Source organism: Triturus cristatus, chromosome 7 (assembly GCF_964204655.1).
Source record: "Triturus cristatus chromosome 7, aTriCri1.1, whole genome shotgun sequence".
Taxonomy (NCBI): Eukaryota; Metazoa; Chordata; class Amphibia; order Caudata; family Salamandridae; genus Triturus; species Triturus cristatus.
The window spans coordinates 932,573,803-932,596,377 of NC_140590.1; the positions used below are offsets into that span (position 1 = coordinate 932,573,803).

Sequence of the window (22,575 nt, forward strand, 5' to 3'; positions counted from 1 at the left end):
CCATGTGTGTTGTATCTAAATAAGATTTACTGGAACGGATACAGGTAGCCGGGGAGGCGGGTATAGATCTGCAGCTGTACATGCCAAGAACAGATGCATACTGGTAAGTAGCATATTCCGTTCGAGGCATATGAGCTGCAGATTATACACTGTGCATAGATTATATAGCAGTACCCAACCCTAGCGGCGACCACCGGTATCCGTTGCAGTGGTTCGAAACAGTGTCGTTAATACAGCCTGGCCCACACTAGCTTGTTTGGTGTGCACGTCTACACAGTAATGTTTTGTGAAGGTGTGCGATGTTGACCATGTGGCTGCTTTGCAGATGTCATCTAAGGGTATGTTCCCTAGAAACGCCATAGAAGCCCCTATCTTTCTTGTAGAGTGGGCTTTAGGTGGAACAGAATATGTTCTTTTTGCTTTGTGATAGCAAATTTGTATGCATTTTACAATCCACCTAGCTATCCCTGATTTTGAGATGGGGTTGCCTTTACGTGGTGGAGAGAACGAGACAAACAGCTGTTTAGTCTTTCTAAAAGATTGCGTTCTTTGTATATAGTAAAGTAAAGCCCTTTTATCAGCAAGTGTATGTAGAGCCCTTTCTGCAACAGATTGAGGTTGCGAGAAAAAAAACGGTAATTCCACCGATTGATTGAGATGAAAGGGGGAAATGACCTTGGGCAGAAATTTTGGATGTGCGCGAAGTATCACCTTATTGTGATGTATCTGTAGAAAAGGTTCTTGTATAGTGAACGCTTGTATTTCACTAACCCTTCTAAGGGAAGTGATAGCTACGAGAGAAGCTGTTTTCCAAGTAAGGAACTGTAGCTCGCATTTATGCATTGGTTCGAAAGGCGGTCCCATCAGACTTGTAAGAACTACGTTTAGATTCCACACAGGTGAGGGTGGTGCTCTGGGTGGAATTACTCTTTTAAGGCCTTCCATGAAAGCTTTAATAGCAGGCACTCTGAACAGTGATAAATGCTGTCTGTTTTGCAGGTAAGCAGCAATTGCTGCTAGGTGTAAACGGATGGATGTGTATGCCAGGTTACACCTTTGTAAATGGAGCAGTTAACATATGATGTGCTGTATGGATACATCTAAAGGGTTGATTGTATTGTTACGGCAGTAAATAACAAATCTTTTCCACTTCGCGGCATAGCATGCCCGAGTGGTAGGACGTCTGGCTTCCCTGATAATGTTCATGCAATCAGGGGGAAGGTTAAGGTATCCAAATTCTAAGATTTCAGGAGCAAGATCGCAAGGTTGAGCTGAGTTGGGTCCGGGTGCCTGATCTCTCCATTGTTCTGGGTTAGGAGGCATGGGGACAGGTGTAATTTTTGGTGTGGTACCACTGAGAGCTGTAGTAGTGTGGTGTACCACGGCTGCCTGGCCCATATTGGAGCTACCAGAATGAGTGTGAGGGAGTGCTGTTGTAGCTTCCTTACCACTAATGGAATTAGCGGGAGAGGCGGAAAGGCGTATGCAAATTTGCCTGACCAATTCATCCATATCGCATTGCCTTTGGACAATGGGTGTGGGTAACTGGCGGCGAAGCTTGGCATTTTTTGTTTTCGTGGGTGGCGAAGAGGTCTATCTGAGGATGCCCCCACTTGTGAAAGAATGGGTGAAGAACTTGTGGATGCAGTTCCCATTCGTCCATTTGCTGCGTTTGTCTGCTGAGCAGATCTGCCATGGTGTTTTGTATCCCTGGGACGTGTTGTGCCAGGGGAAAGACTTTGCGGGATTGCCCATCCCCATATGCTCTGTGCTAACCGAGAGAGCTGTGGAGAGTGTGTCCCCCCCTGTTTTTGAATGTAGTACATTGCAGTCATATTGTCTGTGCGAATGAGGACTGCTTTGGCTGAGACTTGTTTCTGAAATGATTTCAGGGCTAGAAAGATCGCCAATAACTCCAGATGGTTTATGTGGAGTAACTTTTGTTGTGGCGTCCATATACCTTGCACTGTGAGGTGTAATAGATGCGCTCCCCAACCGGAGAGCGATGCGTCCGTTGTTAGAATTACCTGAGGAACCGGGTCCAGGAACGGTCACCCTTTGGAAAGATTTGTGGTGTTCCACCACTGCAGAGAGCGATGGGTGCGACCGGCAACCAACACCAGATCCGTCAGTTGCCCCTGGGCCTGGTTCCACTGGCGTGCTAGGCACTCTTGAAGTGGAAGCATGTGGAGTCTTGCATGAGGCACTATGAAGATGCAAGATGCCATCATCCCTATTAGCTTCATAAACACTCTTGCTGGGAGAGAGTGCCGAGGAATGAATCTTTGACGCAAGGCTTGTATGCTTGCGATTCGGGCTGAATTGGGATAGGCTATAGCTTTTAAGGTGTCTATAGTGGCACCGAGGTATTGCTTTGTGTGAGACGGTATCAGCTGGGACTTTTGGTGGTTCACCGTGAAACCTAGCTGGTGTAGTAGTTGGATGGTAGTGTTTGTATGTTGCACACATTGGTTGTAGGACGTGGCTTTTATTAGCCAGTCGTCCAAGTAAGGGAAGACGTGAATGTGTTGTCATCCAAGGTGTGCCGCCACTACTGCGAGGCATTTGGTGAACACTCTTGGTGCGGTTGTGACCCCGAAGGGGAGAACCTTGAACTGATAATGTTGGCCGTCCACTACAGATCTGAGGTACTTTCTGTGAGAAGGGTGTATTGGAATATGAAAGTATGCATCTTTCAAGTCCAGTGTGGTGAGAAGATCGTTCTGGCAGAGGAGTGGGAGAACTTGTTGGAGAGTTACCATGTGAAAATGGTCTGAATGTATGTATGCATTTAGAGGCCGGAGGTCTAGAATGGGTCGTAGAGTCTCGTCTCTTTTTGGTATCAGAAAGTACAGAGAGTAGACCCCTAAATTTTGTTGATTGATGGGGACCTGCTCTATAGCCTGTTTTTGCAAGAGAGAGATTGCCTCTTGTTTGAGCAATGTGGTATGTTCTTGCGACATTGTACGGTGCCTGGGTGGAATATTTGGGGGGGGGGGGTAGAAGTTAGTTTGAGACAGTACCCTGACCGAATAATTTGGGTCACCCATTTGTCTGATGTTATGGTCTCCCAGGTTTGAAAGAAGTTTTGTAGTCTGCCCCCGACTGGAGTGGAATGGTCTGGGGGGAGCGGGGGAAAGTCATTGTGTGGGCGGTGTGGCAGAAGGGTGGTGTTGGTTTTGCCCCTGCCTTTATTATTGTTTCCTTTATATCCACCTCTTTGATAGCCCTTTGTGAAGGTAGTCTGAGGAGGGGACTTGTAGGATGTGGAGGCGTTATCGGCAGAGTAGCCCCTGCCAGTGCTTCGAAAGGAGGAGGGGCGAAAAGAGCGTCTAGGAGGGTGGGACTGTAATGCTCCCATAGACTTCGCCGTATCTGTATCTTTTTTCATTTTTTCCAGGGCTTCGTCTACTTTTGGGCCAAATAAGTGTTGCTGGTCAAAAGGGTGGTTTAGTATAGATGCTTGTACCTCTGGCTTAAAGCCTGAGATTCTGAGCCAGGCGTGGCGGCGAAGCAGAACACTGGTGTTTATAGCCCTGGAAGCGGTGTCTGCTGCGTCAAGTGCACATTTAATAGAGGTGTTGGTAATGGTCTTTCCCTCTTGTATTAGTTCATGAGCCCTATTTTTATATTTTTCTGGAAGAGGTTGCATGATAGTCTCCAGCTCATCATAGTGCGCTCTGTCGTACCGTGCCAGCAGCGCTTGCGTGTTGGCAATGCGCCACATATTGGCAGCTTGCGAGGCGGTGCGTTTGCCTGACGCATCTAAGAGCTTGGACTCCTTATCGGGTGGTGGAGCCTCACCCGATGACTGAGAATTGGACCGCTTCCTAGCTGTGGATACCACTAATGAGCTTAAGGGTGCAGGTCCTTTAATATAGGCAGGATCTGTGCGGGCGGCCTACTATTTTTTCTCTATTCTGGGGTTTAAGACCCTAGCCCTGACTGGGTCTTTGAAAACCTCTGCCGCATGTTTAGTCACCCCTTTAAGCATGGGTAGTATGGCAGTAGATTTATCTGCGATGTCAAAGGTATCAAGTAGGAAGTCTTCCTCAACTGCATCAGTGTGTAACTCCACCCCATGATAATGCGCCGCCCGTTGTAACAAGTGGTGGAACCCCAAGGAGTCCTCTGGTGGAGATGGCCTGGATGGATAAAGATCATCCTGAGGTACATCTGGGACATCTGGATTATGATAATCCTCCCATGGGTCTGGTGTTCCCGGAGGGGTGGGGTCTTGTGGGGCATCTGTTGGATCATAGTATGGATCCCCTTGGTCATCAGGGTCTGGAGACGGGGTTGGAGAGCGATGAGGCAAGGGTGGAGAAGGTGGAGGGGTCGGAGATGGGGAGGGGGGGGGGGGGGAGGTGGAGGTGGTGGGGAGGGTACTCTGAAAGGGGATGTGGCAGAGTCCTTCCGTTTTGGCAGTGGAGGAGGAGCTGGTTTGTCTAAATGTCTTTTCTTTGAAGACAAAGTCAAATGTCCAGTCTTTGGATCCTTTGTTAAAGTCTTTTGTCGAGGATCTGGCGTGAATAGTTCCTCCGGCACCAATTGATCTGTTGGCGCCGATGTTTTCGGGGCCGACGGCTTCTTTGGTTTATCTGTGCCATGCTTTTTCGGGGCCTCCGATTTTTTGTTTGGTGCAGAGGCAGGTTTCGGCACGGGAGTTTCGGCGCCGAGGGATTTATGTTTGGTCGGCACCGAGAGGCCAGGTTTCGACACCAATTGCTTCGGAACGGAGCTTGGTGTGGTTTTCTTCGGTGCCGAAGGGTGTTTTTCGGCACCGCTAGTAGGCTGGCTCGAGCACGAGCCGCCGGGAGACTTATGATGCCTCTTCACCGGGCCCGAAGGTGGGGTGATGGAAGCGGTATGTTTGGTTTTGCCTAGGCCCGGAGGAGAAGGTGTAACCGGAGTCTCTTTCGGTGTGGGCGCGGGAGTGGGAGGGGGTAGAGTACTCACAACCTTCTGCGCCGGTGTGATCTCCTCCACGTCGGAGTCGTCGGCCTCGGAAGCGCTGGCGAGGTCGTCTTCCTGTTCGGTGTGCTGCTGTCCCGAAGCTCCGATGTCTTCTCCGAAGAGGTCAGGTGGAGCCGAGGTCGAGGAGTGCGCCATGGTGCGTCTAGCTCTTCGATCCCGAATAGTCTTTTTCGATCGAAAAGACTTGCAGGCGGGGCAGTCTCGGGCATCGTGTTCGGGAGAGAGGCAGAGGTTGCACACCTGATGTAAATCGGTGTGGGGAAATTTAGACCCACATTTAGGGCACTTCTTAAAGGGAGTCCTTTCCATCAGCCGAGACCGGAGTCGAGATAGGCCCGAAGGCCGCCGCCTGGAATCGAAGAAGTGCCGAAGAGAGAGATAAAGAAGATGATTTTGTCTGAAGAATCTCGATGGACGAGGATTTTTCGTCGAAGGTCGAACTGGAAAGGTTCGAAGCAGGAGCACGAAGTATTACATCCGAGCCCGATGGCGGAAAAAAACAATCGGAGGATGGAGCCGAAGCCCATGCGCAGTACGGACCGAAGGAGGAGTCACCGAACTCGTGACTTCCAAACACTGTCCAAGAAGAAAAACAAACTGCAAACATCCGGGCCCAACACCAGATGGCGATCTATGCACAGTGTATAATCTGCAGCTCATATGCCTCGAACATTGAGTTATCGGTTTAAAGGTAAGTACTCGACTGGCAGAGTTAAGGTTCTGGGCATAGACTCAGGGGTCTCCCAGGGTCAGGTAGGTACAGTTTATTCACCCCCAGCGGCACAAGGGCGACCGGGTGCAGAGAGAGTTAGGCCCAATGTTATCCTATGAGAGGTAGGGGGGCCTTGGTTGGTGGCTGCTGACTAGCAGTCCACACGGCTGTGGGAGCTGGGCTCCTGGTCACTTACTCAGGGCAAGTGGGGAAGTAGATAGGTGTAGAGGTGCCACTCGGGCGGCTGGGTGCAGGGTGCTTTTGAGCCTTCGGGCGCACAATTGATTTCAATGGGATATCTCCGGTTTAGATAAAGACTGCAAGCTCGGGGACGAGGATTCTTCAGGTGCCACCACCACTTCGAAAGGTAAGTTGGGTAGTTGAGGATAGGTAGGTACCCCGGGATTGGGCACAAGGGTCCGCAGGGCGCCGAGTGCAGGGGTGCCTTTTGGTGTCGGGAAATCTTGTTCTGAGGCTGCCTAGGCTACCACACAGCAGACATGTTGCTGGACCCCTGGGTAGGAGAGCCCCTGCTCTATTACCTACAAAAGTCAATTGCATATTGCAAATTGTTTAACTAAAAGCATCTCATTCTGAGAAAGTACATTTTAATACCCATTGTTGGTTCGGAAATAAAACAACCATATATTTTTATGCAAACCATTGGCCTAGAGTTCAGTTATTGAGTGTGTGAGACCATTTGCTGACTGAGTGTGTACAACAAATGCTTTACACTGTCCTCTGATACTGCCTTACTGCTCGACCAAGCTACCACTTTAGAGAGTAAGGTTATATCTAACTTTAGCCTCTGCCAAACCTCTGGGGACTGTGGACTCTATACACACACTGTACCTATTTGGGAACAGTATATATAGAGCCACTTTACTACACATCAGGCACACTGCGCTGCGGTGGCTCAACGACACAAAGGAATAGGCTGCAATTCTAATGGGACTGCACGCAACCTGGGGGAGGCATTCTATTGAGCAGACCTGGTAGAGAAGTCTACACCAAATTGGGCTGGAGTCTGGGATGGGATTGAGGCACACAGTTTGGTGTGGAGGGAGAAACTGGGAACCTAAAGTGCGAGTTCTCTCAACTGCGGAACAGTGTCCCAGGGGGGCTTAGTTCCAAGCGGTGTTGTCCGGCCACACTAGGTAGGCCTTACGCCAAGAGATTTCAGGAGACTGCATATTGTGTCCCCCAGGCAATAGTGCATACGACACAGAGAAAAGCTTGTTCAGTGACTGTCATCCGTACCTTCCTAATGGTGTATCCATATACTGAAACCAGCGCACACACTATGTGCCCTTGGCTCCTCTCAAGCAGAGATGACCAAGCACAGGGCTAACAAGCATTGAAAATGCAATAGGCCTCGCATTAAGTTAAAGCCATTTGCTTTGCTAATGGTGTTATATAGCAAAGCAAATGGCTTTAACTAATAAAAGGCGAGGCCTATTGCATTTTCAATGCTTGTTCCAGATTGAGTTCCAGAGTGCCACCTCAGTCTCTTCAACTCTGCTCTCCTGCAGTGCCAGATAGTTGTCTCTGCCCTCCTCTCACTGTGGCACCCTCAGTCTCATCACCTCTGTAGTGCCCTCTCAGTATATGTCCTCCTCTCACTAGTGCCCTCATGCCCTCAGTGTCTTCCTCACCTCTGCCCTCCTGTTGGGCCCTCTTGTTCTCTCTGCCCTCTTACTGGTGCCCCCTCGGCCTTGGCTTCACCTGCACACTGCAGTGCCCTCGGTATATCTGCCCTCCTCTCACTGGTGCCCCATCAGTCTCCTCTTCAAATCCGCCCTCTCAGTATCGCTGTCTTCCTCTCATGGGTGCCCTCAGTCTCTTCCTCACCTCTGCTCTGCTCTCCTCTCCTGCAGTGCCCTCTCAGTATCTCTACCCTCCTCTGTTCACCTGCAGTCTTCACCTCTGCCCCTGCAGTGCCCTCAGTTTCTTGCCCTCCTCTCACTGGTGCCCCCCCTCAGTTTCTTCGTACTCCTCTCACTTGTGACCCCTCTGTCTCCTCACCTCTGCCCTACTCTCTGCATCTCTGCCCACCTCTCACTGGAGCACCCTCAGCCTCTTCTTCATCTCTTCCCTACTGCAAAGCCCTCGGTATCTCGGCACTCCTCTGTGCCCACTCAGCCTCTTCACCTCTGCTCTCCTGGAGTGCCCGCTCAATATCTCTGCCATCCTCTTTACCTTTGCCGTCCTGTAGAGCCCTCTCGGTATCTCAGCCCCCGCCCTCCCCCCCCACCTCGACAACTCGGGGTCTCCAATCACCTCTGTCGGAGCCATCAACGTCGAATTAGTGACCTGCAGAGTCTAGCATGGCTGGAAGCCCGCCCCAAGACCCTACTGTGAGAAAGTGGCTCTGTATATACTGTTCCTTAATAGGTACAGGGTGTACAGAGTCCACAGTCCCCAGAGGTTTGCTGAGGCTAAAGTTAGATATAACCTTACTCTCTAAAGTGGTAGCTTGGTCGAGCAGTAAGGCAGTATCAGAGGACAGTGTAAAGCATTTGTTGTACACACTCAGTCAGCAAATGGTCTCACACACTTAAGAACTGAACTCTAGGCCAATGGTTTATATATAAAAAAATATACGCTTGTTTTATTTTAGAACCAACAATTGGATTTAAAATATACTTTCTCAGAATGAGATGTTTTATATAAATACTTTTGCAATATGCAATTGACTTTTGTAAACAGTTACAAGTGGTTGCAATAGGCAACACAATTTTAAACACAATAATGCATTGAGTTCAATGGAAGTTTCAAGTTATTTGCAACAGATTACTTTTAGGATTACTTTTGGAATTCCAGGACTGGATCCTAGATTTAGTCCTGGGTCAGTACTTAGAATCAAATGATGAAAGTCGACTTAATTACTGTAATGATTTTTAAACAATATTTAGCTATTTTAAAAGTTGACAGAAAATATTTCAAAGAAAACAGTCAATGATTCCCTATTGAAGAAAATTCAAGTTGCAGGTACAGTATGTTCTCGTTACTTTTGTAATCCAGTACTGGGTGCCTAGACTCAGTACTGGGTCCTTTATCCAAAACAGGTAAGTAATTACGTTTTCAGATATTATACGATTTTTGAAGAATATTTAAAGATTGCAGAAATCGACACTTAGAAGAAATTTCATAGAAAAACAGTCAATGGTTTCCTATGGAAGAAATTTGGGTTACGGGTAAGTACAGTTGTAAGTATTTTTCAGAGTCAGTGCTGGGCACCAAGATCCAGCACTGGGAGCTCACCTAAGAGCAGGTGAGTAATTTCGTTTTCGTTACTCGGCTGATTTTTGGTGAATATTTTAAGATTTGAAAAGTCCACACTTAGAAGAAATTTCAGGAAAAAGCCAGTCAATGTTACCCTATGAGGAAAATAGAGTTATCGGTTTAAGGGTAAGTACTCGACTGGCAGAGTTGAGGTTCTGGGCATAGACTCAGGGGTCCCCCAGGGTCAGGTAGGTACAGTTGGTTCACCCTCAGCGACTCTAGGGCGGCCGGGTGCAGAGAGAGTTAGGCCCAATGTTATCCTATGAGGGATAGGGGGGCCTTGGTTGGTGGCTGCTGACCGGCAAGCCACGCGGCTGTGGGAGCTGGGCTCCTGGTCACTTACTCAGGGCAAGTGGGGAAGTAGGTAGGTGTAGAGGTTGCACTGCCAGGGCCACTCGGGCGGCTGGGTGCAGGGTGCAGGGTGCTTTTGAGCCTTCGGCGCTCAATTGATTTCAATGGGAAATCTCCGGTTTAGAAAAAGACTGCAAGCTCGGGGACGAGGATTCTTCAGGTGCCGCCACCACCACTTCGAGAGGTAAGTTGGGTAGTTGGAGGATAGGTAGGTACCCCGGGATTGGGCACAGGGGGCCGTGGGGCGCCGCGTGCAGAGGTGCCTTTTGGTGTCGGGAAATCTTACCCTCTGATCGCGGTAGGGGGGGGGCACCTTGTTCTGAGGCTGCAGGCTTCTTCAGGAGTGTCGAGGGAGGTCCTTGGGTGCCGGACTCGGGGTCACAGTCGCCGTGGGGTCGTCCTCGTGGTCTTTGTTCACTCCGGCACTGGCCAGGCTTGGGCGGTGCAGAGTGTGCTGGGTTCGCGGTTGCGGGCTGCTGCCAGGGATTAGAGGTAGGTTTTGAGTAGAGCCTCTACTCATGGGAGTCCCAGGGGCTTAGAGCCAAAAGGTAGCTAAGTCCTCCGGGGTTTGTGAGGTTGCTGGCCACGAGAGATGCCGGGATTTAGCAGGAGCAGGTTCGAGGGTCGACAGGCCGGTAGGGCTGGGGCCAAAGCAGTTGGTCTTTTCCTCTTTTTAGCAGCTGCAGGGCATGTCTTCTTTCTTCTTGCTCTTCTTTGTATTTTGGAATCGGGAATCTGGGGAAGGAAGGTTCAGGGTGCCCCTAAATACTAGATTTAGGGGCGTTACAGGTAGGTGAAGGGCAGGGACCAGTGGGTCCCTGTCCTGGGGTGGGTACACCCCCTATCCTGCCTCTCTCCTGTGGGAGGGGGCAGTAGCCTAGTCCTGATAGGGTAGGGCTTCCCATCTACAAGATGGCGAGAGCCCGGAGATGTGCTTCACCTCGCCTCCCCCACCTGAGGGGTGGGGTTGGCAGGTTGGCACATCCCGTGTCCTTATTTGGGGTTTCCGGGCAAAGCTTCCCGCCAGAGTGGGGGGTTGCAGTGGCCTGGGCAAGCTCAGAGGCGGCATGCCTTTGAAGCTTCCCCCTGCCCATCCTGGGGGAGGAGATTTAGCACCTCGCCCAGGATGAGCATTGTTGCAGGCCCAGGAGAGCAGGGGCTCTCCTACCCATGGGTCCAGCAACATGTCTGCTGTGTGGCAGCCTAGGCAGCCTAAGAGCAGACTTGGATTGTAGGTTAGGTTTAAGGGGGCACCTCTAAGATGCCCTCTGGGGTGCTGGGTACATTAAATCCCACACTGGCATCAGTGTGGGTTTAATGTGCTGAGAAGTTTGATACCAAACTTCTCAGTCTTCAGTGTTGCCATTATGGTGCTGTGGAGTTCGTGTTTGACGAGCTCTCAGCACCATGTACTCCTAAATGGCAGCACTGCACTTACAGTGCTCAGGAATGGACCTGGTTACTGTAGGGGCACAGGGCTCCTGCTCCTGTGCCTACACCATCGGCATAAGGCACCCAGCTAGAGGGGTGGCTGATGTATGCCATGGCAGTGTAGGTGATGGGCATGGCACACAGGGATGTGTGCCATGTCGACTTTGTTTTTGTCTTGCACCCAAACACTCAGCCTGCAAAGGCAGTGTGTGTGTGTGTGTAAGGATACAGGGCCTCTAAGGGTGGCACAATGAGTGCTGCAGCCCTTAGAGGCCTTCCCTGGTCACAAGGCCCTGGGTACCTAGGGTACCTAGGGTACCATTTGCTAGGGGCTGACATGTGGCCAGGGTTTGCCAATTTGGGTTTGGTTTGTTTTAGTGAAGGAACATAGGGCCTGGGCACCTGATTGGCAGGAGTCCAGGGCACAATCAGTCAAAGTACATTCGGCAATTCAGCAAAAAGTGGGGGCATACCATGCAAGAAAGCTGGCACTTTCTCACACCTGTGTAGTAGCGGTATCGGTGGAAAAGCGTAGGCAAATGTCCCTGACCAGCTTATCCATAGCGCATTCCCCAGGGACTGTTTGCACGCTACTCTAAACGCGAAGTTTTGGCATTTTGCATTTTGGTGTGTTGCAAATATGTCTATTTGCGGAGTCCCTCATTTGTGGAATACCTTCTGGATTTCTTGTTGGTTGATCTCCCATTCGTGGGATGCTGACATCTGTCTGCTGAGCCAGTCTGCTTCTACATTGTCCTTGCCTGGTAGATGTATTGCTAACCGGTTTATTTCCCTGGGGATTGCCCATCTCCATATCTCCTGCGCTAGCCGGGAGAGTGTCGCCGATTGTGTCCCTCCTTACTTGTTGATGTAGAACATGGTAGTTGTATTGTCTGTTTGTATCAGTACTCTGTGTGCGTACAGCAGTTTCTGAAAGGCCTTTAAGGATAGCAACACTGTCTTGAGCTCTAGGTAGTTGATGTGCTGTATTGCATCCTGATGTCCCCACAACCCCATTACTTTGAGGTTGTTTGAGTGCGCTCCCCACCCTTTCTGGGAGGAGTCTGTTGTAATGGTTACAGTTGGAGTTGGTTGTGTGAATGATCTCCCCTGTGCTAAGTTCTTCTGGTTCCACCACGCTATTTCTTGCTGTACTGTTTGTGTGACAACCACTAGATCCTCCCAACTTCCTGTCGCTTGTGACCATTGCTGCTGGATCCATTCCTGGAATGGTCTCATGTGTAGTCGAAGGTTTGGTACCAAATGTATGCATGATGCCATCATCCCCATCAGTTTGCTCGCAGTCCTCACTGTCAGAGCTTGCCCCTTGCGGTAAAGACGTGTCTCCTTGCATATAGCCAGAGTCCTCTTTGCACATGGAAACACCGTGCTCTGTATGGTGTTGATCTCTGCTCCGAAGAATCTCTTCAGTTCTGGTTCTATTGACGTCTTCTCCCAATGGATCGAAAACCCCAATTGGGCAAGCGTCTGTATCACTCTCTCTACGTGCCTCTTGCACCTGTGGTAGGAGCTTGCTTTTACCAGCCAATCGAGGTATGGGTATACATGTATCCCCTTCCTCCGGTGTGCAGCTACTGCTGCCAGCCATTTTGTTTAGACTCTTGGTGCTGATTTCAGTCCGAAAGCTAGCACTGTGAACTGGTAGTGAGTTTTGTTGATTATAAACCTGAGGAGGTGTTTGTTGTTAATGGAGATGTGCAAGTAGGCGTCCTTTAATTCTATAGTTGCCATGTAGTCTCCCTTATGTAGCTGAGGTATGACCTCTTGGAGCGAGGTCATCTTGAACCTCTGAGTCTTTATGAACCGGTTTAAGAATCTGAGGTCTAGAATTGGACGTAATGTTCCGTTGTTTTTGTGGTACCATTTCTATGGATCTTTTCTTTAGCAGTTCTGTTGCTTCCTGCATCAAGTGTGTTTGCTCTTTTTTTGAACGCACTTTGACCCTTGGCCTTCTGTTTGGCGGTGGCCTTTCCAGGTCTATACAGTACCCATATTGTATGAGGTTCAATATCCATTTGTCTGATGTTATTTTCCTCCACTCCTGGAGGAAGTGTCTTAATCTGCCTCCTACTGGTGTTGCGTGTTGGAGGAGGTCTCATCCAGGTGTGCGTTGGTTTTGCTGGCGAGTCACTTTCCTGTGGGAGGCTGACTTCCCCTCTGGCCGTTAGGCCTTCCTCGGCCGCGCCCTCAAAAGGATTGTACTCTGGGCTGGTACTGCCAGTTCTGCTGGTGCTGTCCCTACTGCTGTCCCTGGTTACCCCCCCTTGATAACCTAGCTGGGTGGTTTGGTGTGTTGGCCCAGGTTGATGATTTCCTCTGCCTGTTGGTCTCCTGGAAGGTGTTCCTCTTCACATACCTCGGAACTGCAGCGCCCCCATAGACCTTGCCGTTTCGTTATCTTTTTTCAGCTGGTTCAATATTTCATCAACTGGTGCTCCGAACAGCTGTTTCCCGTTGAAAGGTGTGTTGAGGATGTTGTTTTGGACCTCATTCTTGAATCCCGAAATCCTTAACCAGGCATGCATCCTTTCTGTGATCCCCAGCATCATCTGCCTGCTAGATGCCTCTGCTGCGTCTAGGGCTGACTTATTAGCCATGTTCTTCCCCTCTTCTACCAGGTGGTTTGCCCTTCTTTGGTATTGCTCTGGTACGTGCTTGAGGAGTTCTCCCACTTCTTCCCAGTGCTGGTATGCGTGTCTGTTGATAAGTGCATTGGAGATGGCGATGCGCCATTGTATAGCTGCACTCCATTCCATCTTTCTACCCATCAGGTCCATCCTCTTGCTTTCTTTGTCTGGTGGTGGGCCTGAGTTTGTGGGTATATTTGCTCTTTTCCGAGCCGTGGATGTGATGGAGTCGGCTGGTACTGACCCTCTGATGTACATGGTGTCCTTCGATGAATGTTTGTATTTTTTCTCTGTTCGTGGAGTCACTGCTCTACACATGGCAGGCTCCTTGAATGCCTCCTTCACTTGGTCCAGAACACTTGGGAGTATGGGCAGGAACTGGCTTTTAGTCTCGGATGGCAACAAGGTCTCCAAGAGGAAGCAAGACTGGGGTTTCTCTTCCTCTAGCTGCACTCCATACGTGTCAGCAGCCCTTTTGATGACTTGGTTGTAGATCCCTATGTCGTCCGGCAGCGAAGGCCTCGATGGATACGATTCTACGCCCTCCTCCGGGGATTTGGCGTCGAGATCTTCCCATGGCAAGTCGTGAGCCTCCGAAGATGTCGACTCTTGGTAAGTCATCTTCTTCGCCTGTCCTGTAGTACAGCTCTTCTTGTTCCTCTCCAGGATCAGGTGTGTTTGGCGTTTGGAAATCCTCGACGCCCCCTAGTGTTTCGGGTGTTGCTTTCCACAGTATGCTGTAGAATTTCAACTTTTCGTCGAAGTCTTTCTTACGTTGCAAGATGTTCACCATTTCGGCCTCGAGCCTCCTCCTTTTCTTTTTCATCTCTGCCGCGTGATCGGCTTCGAGGGCCTCGACCTTACTCTTCGCGGTTGTCGACGCTGTAGTCGAAACATGTTTCGGGCTTTCGACGTAGAGGCCTCTTTTTTGTGGCCACTCTTCGGCGCCTTTCCCTTGTCTTGGGACTTCGCCGTCTGGGGGTCCTTCTCAGAGGATCTGACGGTCTGCTTGTCCCTGGATGCAGTAGTCTACGTCAAGTGCTTCGACGGCCCTGCTCCTTTCGATGACTTTGGCAAGCGTTTACGAGTATCAGTGGAGTGTTTAGGGTTCGACGACTCTTACCTCCTTCGACGTTTTCTTTTCGACCAACGGCCAAGTTGTCTTCTTGTCCTTCTGCTATGTGGTCTTCCTCTCCGCTGGAGAGTCCCAAATCTCGGAGCGATGGGGGCTGCCCCATCGCTCCTTCATGTTGCAGTTTGCTCTTCTCTGCCTCTCCCTTACTGTGAGGGTCTTCGAGATGAACGCTGCACAGGCGTTGCAGTCCTCGCTTCGATGGTCGAGCGGCAAGCAGAGATTACAGACCGGGTGTTTGTCCTTTTGCGCGTACTTGCGGTGGCAGTTCGCGCAGAATTTAAACGGAGTTTTGTCCATCACCGCGCCCAGGGAGCCCCCCTGTATGCGCATTCTCCTTCGAAACTTCGAATTCTTCGATGTTCTCTGTACTGTTGTCGAGCTTCTTTTTTACTTGATCTCCGGTGTCTTCCCCGGTGATATATTCCAAAGTTCTTGGAGCCCCTTCACTGTTGATCCAGACCCAACGGCGGAAAAAAGAATCTGAAGATGGCAACCAAAGGTGGGAGCTTCCGGAGGAAGCGCGTCAACGTCACGAAGGACACCAAATGGTGGTATGTCGAAGCCCACCTGTTCCAGACCCAACCACTAGATATCGGAATAATGCGCAGCATAGTGAATCCAGAAAGAGTCATGCTGCAAAACCACTGCTCGTGGGAGTCCCTGTCTTTTAGAGTCACAAGGCAGTCAGGTCCTCTGGGGTTTTTGAGGTTGCTGACCACTGGAGACGCCGGGGTTTAGCAGGTTCGAGGGTCGACAGGCCTGTAGGGCTATGTGAGAAAGTGGCTCTGTATATACTGTTCCTTAATAGGTACAGGGTGTACAGAGTCCACAGTCCCCCAGGGTTTGACAGAGGTTAAAGTTAGATATAACCTTACTCTCTAAAGTGGTAGCTTGGTCGAGCAGTAAGGCAGTATGAGAGGACGGTGTAAAGCATTTGTTGTACACACTCAGTCAGCAAATGGTCTCACACACTCAATAACTGAACTCTAGGCCAATGGTTTATATATAAAAAAATAGATGCTTGTTTTATTTTATAACCAACACTTGGATTTAAAATATACTTTCTCAGAATGAGATGTTTCATATAAATACTTTTGCAATATGCAATTGACTTTTGTAAACAGTTACAAGTGGTTGCAATAGGCAACTCTAGTTTGAAACACAACAATGCATTGAGCTCAATGGCAAATTTAAGTTATGTGCCACAGATCACTTTTTAGATTACTTTTGGAATTCCAGGACTGGATCCTAGATTCAGTCCTGGGTCAGTACTCAGAATCAAGTGATGCAAGTCGACTTAATTACTGTAATGATTTTTAAACAATATTTAGCTATTTTATAAGTTGACACTTAGAAAATATTTCAAAGAAAACAGTCAATGATTCCCTATGGAAGAAAATTCAGGTTACAGGTACAGTAGGTTCTAGTTACTTTTGTAATCCAGTACTGGGTGCCTAGACTCAGTACTGGGACCTTTATCCAAAACAGGTAAGTAATTACGTTTTCAGATATTATACGATTTTTGAAGAATATTTAAAGATTGCAGAAATCGACACTTAGAAGAAATTTCACAGAAAAACAGTTAATGGTTTCCTATGGAAGAAAATTGAGTTAAGGGTAAGTACAGTTGTAAGTATTTTTCAGAGTCAGTGCTGGGCACCAAGATCCAGCACTGGGAGCTCACCTAAGAGCAGGTGAGTAATTTAGTTTTCGTTACTCGGCTGATTTTTGGTGAATATTTTAAGATTTGAAAAGTCCACACTTACAAGAAATTTCAGGAAAAAGCCAGTCAATGTTACCCTATGAGGTAAATGAAGTTCGCGGTTTAAGGGTAAGTACTCGACTGGCAGAGTTGAGGTTCTGGGCATAGACTCAGGCGTCCCCCAGGGTCTGGTAGGTACAGTAGGTTCACCCTCAGCGGCTCTAGGGCAGCCGGGTGCAGAGAGAGTTAGGCTCAATGTTATCCTACGAGGGATAGGGGGTCCTTGGTTGGTGGCTGGTGACTGGCAAGCCACGGGGCTGTGGGAGCTGGGCTCCTGGTCACTTACTCAGGGCAAGTGGGGAAGTAGGTAGGTGTAGAGTTTTCACTGCCAGGGCCACTCGGGCGGCTGGGTGCAGAGGGCTTTGGAGCCTTCGGGCGCTCAATTGCTTTCAATGGGAAATCTCCGGTTTAGAAAAAGACTGCAAGCTCGGGGACGAGGACTCTTCAGGTGCCACCACCACTTCGAGAGGTAAGTTGGGTAGTTGGAGGATAGGTAGGTACCCCGGGATTGGGCACAGGGGGCCGTGGGGTGCCGCGTGCAGGGGTGCCTTTTGGTGTCGGAAATCTTACCCTCGGTTGATCCCAGTTTGGGGGGGGGGGGGGGGCACCTTGTTCTGAGTCTGCAGGCTTCTTCGGGAGTGTCGAGGGAGGTCCTTGGGTGCCAGACTCGGGGTCGCCGTGGGGTCGTCCTCAGGGTCTTTGTTCACTCTTGGCTGGTGCAGAGTGTGCTGGGTTCGCAGTTCCGGGCTGCTGCCAGGGATTAGAGATCGGTTTTTGAGTAGAGCCTCTACTCATGGGAGTCCCAGGGGCTTGGAGCCAAAAGGTAGCCAGGTCCTCCGGGGTTGGTGAGGTTGCTGGCCACAAGAGATGCAGGGTTGGAGCAGGAGCAGGTTCGAGGGTCGACAGGCCGGTAGGGCTGGGGCCAAAGCAGTTGGTGTCTTCCTCTTTTCAGCAGCTGCAGGGCAGGTCTTCATTCTTCTTGCTCTTTGTAGTTTTGAATCTGGAATCTGGGGAAGGAAGGTTCAGGGTGCCCCTAAATACTAGATTTAGGGGCGTTACAGGTAGGTGAAGGGCAGGGGCCAATGGGTCAGTGTCCTGGGGTGGGTACACCCCCTATCCTGCCTGCCTCCTGTGGGAGGGGGGCAGGAGCCTAGTCCTGATTGGGCAGGGCTTCCCATCTTCAAGATGGCGAGAGCCCGGAGATGTGCTTCACCTCGCCTCCCCCACCTGAGGGGTGGGGTTGGCAGGCTGGCACATCCCCTGTCCTTATTTGGGGTTTCCGGCCAAGCTTCCTGCCAGAGTGGGGGGTTGCAGTGGCCTGGGGAAGCTCACAGAGGCGGCATGCCTTTGAAGCTTCCCCCTGCCCCTCCTGGGGGAGGAGATTTAGCACCTCGCCCAGGATGTGCATTGTTGCAGACCTAGGAGAGCAGGGGCTCTCTTACCCAGGGGTCCAGCAACATGTCTGCTGTGTGGCAGCCTCAGGACAGACGTGGATTGTAGGTTTAGGTTTCAGGGGGCCTCTGTGGTGCTTTGTACACGAAATCACACACTGGCATCAGTGTGGATTTAATGTGCTGAGCAGTTTGATACCAAACTTCTCAGTCTTCAGTGCTGCCATTATGGTGCTGTGGAGTTCGTGTTTGACAAGCTCCCAGCACCATGTACTCTTAGCTGCAGCACTGCACTTACAGGACCCAGGAATGGACCTGGGTACTGTAGGGGCACAGGGCTCCTGCCTCTGTGCCCACACCACTGGCATAGGGCACCCAGCTAGAGGGGTGGCTGATGTATGCCAGGGCAGTGTAGGTTGTGGGCATGGCACACAGGGATGTGTGCCATGTCGACTGTTTTGTTCTGCACCAAGACACTCAGCCTGTAAAGGCAGTGTGTGTGTGTGTGTGTGTGTGAGGGTACAGGGCCTCTAAGGGTGGCACAATGAGTGCTGCAGCCCTTAGGGGCCTCCTCTGGTCACAGGGCCCTGGGTACCTAGGGTACCATTTACCAGGGGCTGACATGTGGCCAGGGTTTGCCAATTTGGGTTTTGGCTGTTAGGCAGTTTTTAGGGAAGGAACACAGGCCCTGGGCACCTGATTGGCAGGAGCCCAGGGCACAACAAGGAAAAGTGCATCAGCTATTAGGCAAAAAAAGGGGGGGTTACTGCAACAGAAACCCACTTTCTTACAGGCTAGGGCCAAGTCAGTTGGTCTCTTCTCTTGTTAGCAGCTGCACGGAAGGTCTTTTCTTCTTGGTTGTTTCGGAATCTGAGGAAGGAAGGTTCAGGGTGCCCCTAAATACTAGATTTAGGGGCGTTACAGGTAGGTAGAGGTCAGGGTCCAATGGGTCCCTTCCCTGGGGAGGGACACCCCTAGCCTGCAACTCTCCTGTGGGAGAGGGGCAGTAGCCTAGTCCTGATTGGGTAGGGCTCCCCATCTCCAAGATGGCGAGAGCCCGAGGTCGTGCTTCACCTTGCCTCCCCCACCTGAGGGGTGGGGTTGGTAGAGGCTGGCACACCTCCTTTTCTCCCTTGGGTTTTCCAGCCAGTCTCCCCGCCAAAGTAGGGGTCAGAACCGGTGGGGGCCAGTTGCTGAGTACAGCAAGTAGCCTGGAGAAGCTCACAAAGGCGACATGCCTTTGAAGCTTCCCCTGCCCATCCTGGGGATGGAGACCTAGCACCTCGCCCAGGATGTGCATTGTTGCAGACCCACGAGAGCGGATGGCTCTCTATCCAGGGGTCCAGCAACATATCTGCTGGGTGGCAGCCTAGGCAGCCTCTCAGGCAGGACGCTGGTTGTTGGTTAGTTTCAGGGGGCATCTCTAAGATGCCCTCTGTTGTGCATTTTACATTAACTCCCACACTAGCATCAGTGTGGGTTTAATGTGCTGAGAAGTTTGATATTAAACTTCTCAGTCTTCAGTGTAGCCATCATGGTGCTGTGGAGTTCGTGATGACTACCTCCCAGCACCATATACTCTTAATGGCAGCACTGCATTTACAGTGCCCAGGAATGGACCTGGGTACTGTAGGGGTACAGGGCTCATGCACCCGTACCCTCACCACTGGCATAGTGCACCCCGCTAGTGGAGTGACTGAGGTATGTCAGGGCAGTGTTTGTGGGCATGGCACGCAGGGTTGTGTGCCATGTCGACTCTCGGTTTTGTGATGCACCAAGACACTCAGCCTACAAGGGCAGTGTGGGTGTGTGTGTGTGTGTCAGGGCACAGGGCCCTTAAGGGTGGCACAATAAGTGCTGCAGCCCTTCGGGGTCTTCTTTGGTCACAGGGCCCTGGGTACCTAGGGTACCATTTACCAGGGGTTGATATGTGGCCAGAGATGCCAATTGGGTTTAGGATGTTAGGCAGTTTTAGGGAAGGAACACAGGCCCTGGGCACCTGATTGGCAGGAGCTCAGGGCACACCAAGTAAAAGAGCATCAGTAGCCTGGCAACAAAAAAAAGAAAGGGGGGGGGGTTACAGCAACAGAAACCCACTTTCTCACACACATATATACATACACATCAACACAACTCCAATCTTCACTCATTAAGCATCAGGAATGAGACTCAGGAGCACAAACCGCAATTCTGTGCAGGTTGTATTTTATTTATGTTCCAACAAACACTGCTGCATGACGCATTTTGACCCCAAAGGGGCCTTGATCACATGACCATATACATACACAGTAGAAGGCAATTCGCCGAAACGCGTCGGTCCGATCTTATAGACAGAATGGATTGTGTGTACTTACCATGGAAGAAGAAGAATAAAATGATTTTTTTTTTTTAAGAAACTGACCTGAAAAGCAGTGAAATTGATGTTTTTTTGGACCGGGTGCCGCAGGACTCTGTTCAGGAGAAGGACGCCAAGGGGACGGACACACACACACACAGAGCAATGAATACACAAATTAACAACCGGTGAAGGCGCAGACCCCACTGGAGGGAATGAATTGGCTGAAAGACACTACAAGTCCCAACATGTATTGAAGGTAACCGTCATCTGCGAGGCCCACCGGAGGGGAATACAACTATTTAATTGGCATGCAGACAAGTGTGTTTTTCAGCATTACTGCAGCATTTCTGATAAGCCTGTGAACAAGAAGCTTGGCGCTTCGAAACGCGTCAGGCAAAAATATCATTTGGATGTAAGCTGCCTGTTTTGCTTTTTAATAAAGGAATTCTGTGAATTCATCAGCAGGCTAACGCTCCTTCAATAAAGGACAAACTATGGAAACATATACATACACACATACATATATACACACACACACACACACATCTATACATATATATACACACACACACAAACATACATGTATAGCCAGACTTTAAATAATACTACTTGCGTTTCATTATTTGGAGGGGGCATACACAGAAACTTTGTACTGTTTTTGTGCACCCATACAAACTTGATTTGACAAACTATACAACAGTGCTATCAAATAAAATCTAACTCCATTGTGCATTGACAAAGAAGCCTTTAGGCTTGTGAACATCGTATGGAATTTGCAATCATTAAAGTTACAGCATGCACACTCTCTGTATGAAGAACAGTGTATGGCATGGGATTTGGGAGCTACAAGTTAACTTCAAACATCAGCATTTGATGAAAAGAAAACAAAAAGGGAACAGAAAAAGCCAGTTGAGATTAAAGATGTTGTAAAAAGTATTTTGATTCACAAATATCCTAAAATTAAAGAAAACAAAAAAGAGATACTTATACTCACATCAAAGTTATTAAGTGCAAGAGCAAGCTCTCCTCCCCCAACCTGCTGCGAAGTAGCCTCATCAGACACTGTAGCCTGAGCAGAGTTTGAAATTCCAGTGACAGCCTGCTGAAGTTGTTTGTAGATCAAGTCCCGATTGGCCTTGTAAGCTGCCACATCTGGGTGCTGCAAACATGCCTGAGAAGCAGTATACAGTATAGGAATGTTCTTCTGAAGGATTCCACGTGCAGCAGCCATCTGATCACGGTGACCAATATCTTTAAGTTCCTTCCAAATAAAAAGCAAAATCAAGTAAACTAATGGGTGAAAATAGGCCTACATAGTTTTTAAAACTTTAATAGTGACACCAATTAGGTTTGTTCAATGAATATTCTTGCCTTGTAGTAAAAATAAGATCGCACAGCTTACCTGCAAGTACAAAACTCAAAGTTTTATAGACAAGTTGTTAGCAGTACCACCTAAATGCCCAGGATTAAAAGGATGAATAAAAAAAAAAAAGTAAATACTGCTTGCGATTCCTGGCGGACCTCCTTCCGCAGGTCTGACCACAATTACTTATTTATCCTTACTCCCGGTCCGTATTTGTCGTAGCTGGATAACTAGTAAACCTTAATCGAAAGTCAACCAGGGGCACAAGGGTTGGCAATTGGATAAAGTCTACGTAACTAAAACATTAGAGGGCCATTCCTTACTCCCCCATCTGGTTCCACTGTTTTCCTGGTGTGAGGAGGAGAGAAGTTACCTACCGGGAATTTCAAGACTTCTAGATTCACATACTGGGCATTGTCCCGCCACCTAGAGGTTGGTTCTAGAAAAACATGATGAAAAGAAAATAGATATTTGGAGGGGTTTTGTTGGCAAGGTCTGAACAACTTAGGAGACAGACGAGAAGAATGGTCTAAGGAGTGGCGACAGCTCCAGTATAACAACTTCAAAGACCAGCGCACCGGTACTGAATTATGACCCACCTGCAGAACGCAAAGTACAAATAAAGCAGTCTGCAGATGAATCACTGGCTAGCTCGTGTGAGGGTGCAATTCTGCTCAGTCCCCACACAGACAATCTAAAAAAGTGGACAAACTGGTATTAGGACATTGCACCTGTTAAACGGGTGGTCTGTGTAGATTCTATTTAATCCCTGTGATTAAATAGAATCTACACAGAGCACAGGGGCACGATGCCCAGCCTAGCCCCAGCTTCTGGTAGGCCTTAAACTTCCAGCCCCTGATGCGCTGGCTATGTACCCGGGATCACAGCCTGCCAGATCCTGTCGTGCCAGTTACTCTACTGACCCTTAGTATATTTGGGGGAAGGGAGAGCAAAGCATAACCCCCATGACATATCGGAGGTTGCCAGGGCATACGCAAGGAGAGATGAATGGCTAAATGCGGGTACTGGCATACTAGACATAAATCTTGTCACTGGCCAACCATGGTATATAGGATGTAACCTACGCAAAAAGCTGCCCCTAGCACACTGGAGGGAATTTTTGGCATATGAGAGGCAAACCATAGCTTAGGCAACCTTTGCCAGGACCTGCACAGATTCAGA

General features: G+C 49.5%; 1 protein-coding gene across 1 annotated transcript in view; it reads right to left on the minus strand.

Moving 5' to 3' along the window:
- The window catches only part of CTNNA1 (catenin alpha 1), a 282,300-nt gene that overhangs the window by 149,230 nt on the left and 110,495 nt on the right, over window positions 1-22,575 (minus strand). Inside the window, exon 6 of the mRNA XM_085617884.1 lies at window positions 21,025-21,291. Coding sequence (XP_085474010.1) covers window positions 21,025-21,291 — 267 coding nt within the window. The remainder of the gene's footprint in view (window positions 1-21,024; window positions 21,292-22,575) is intronic.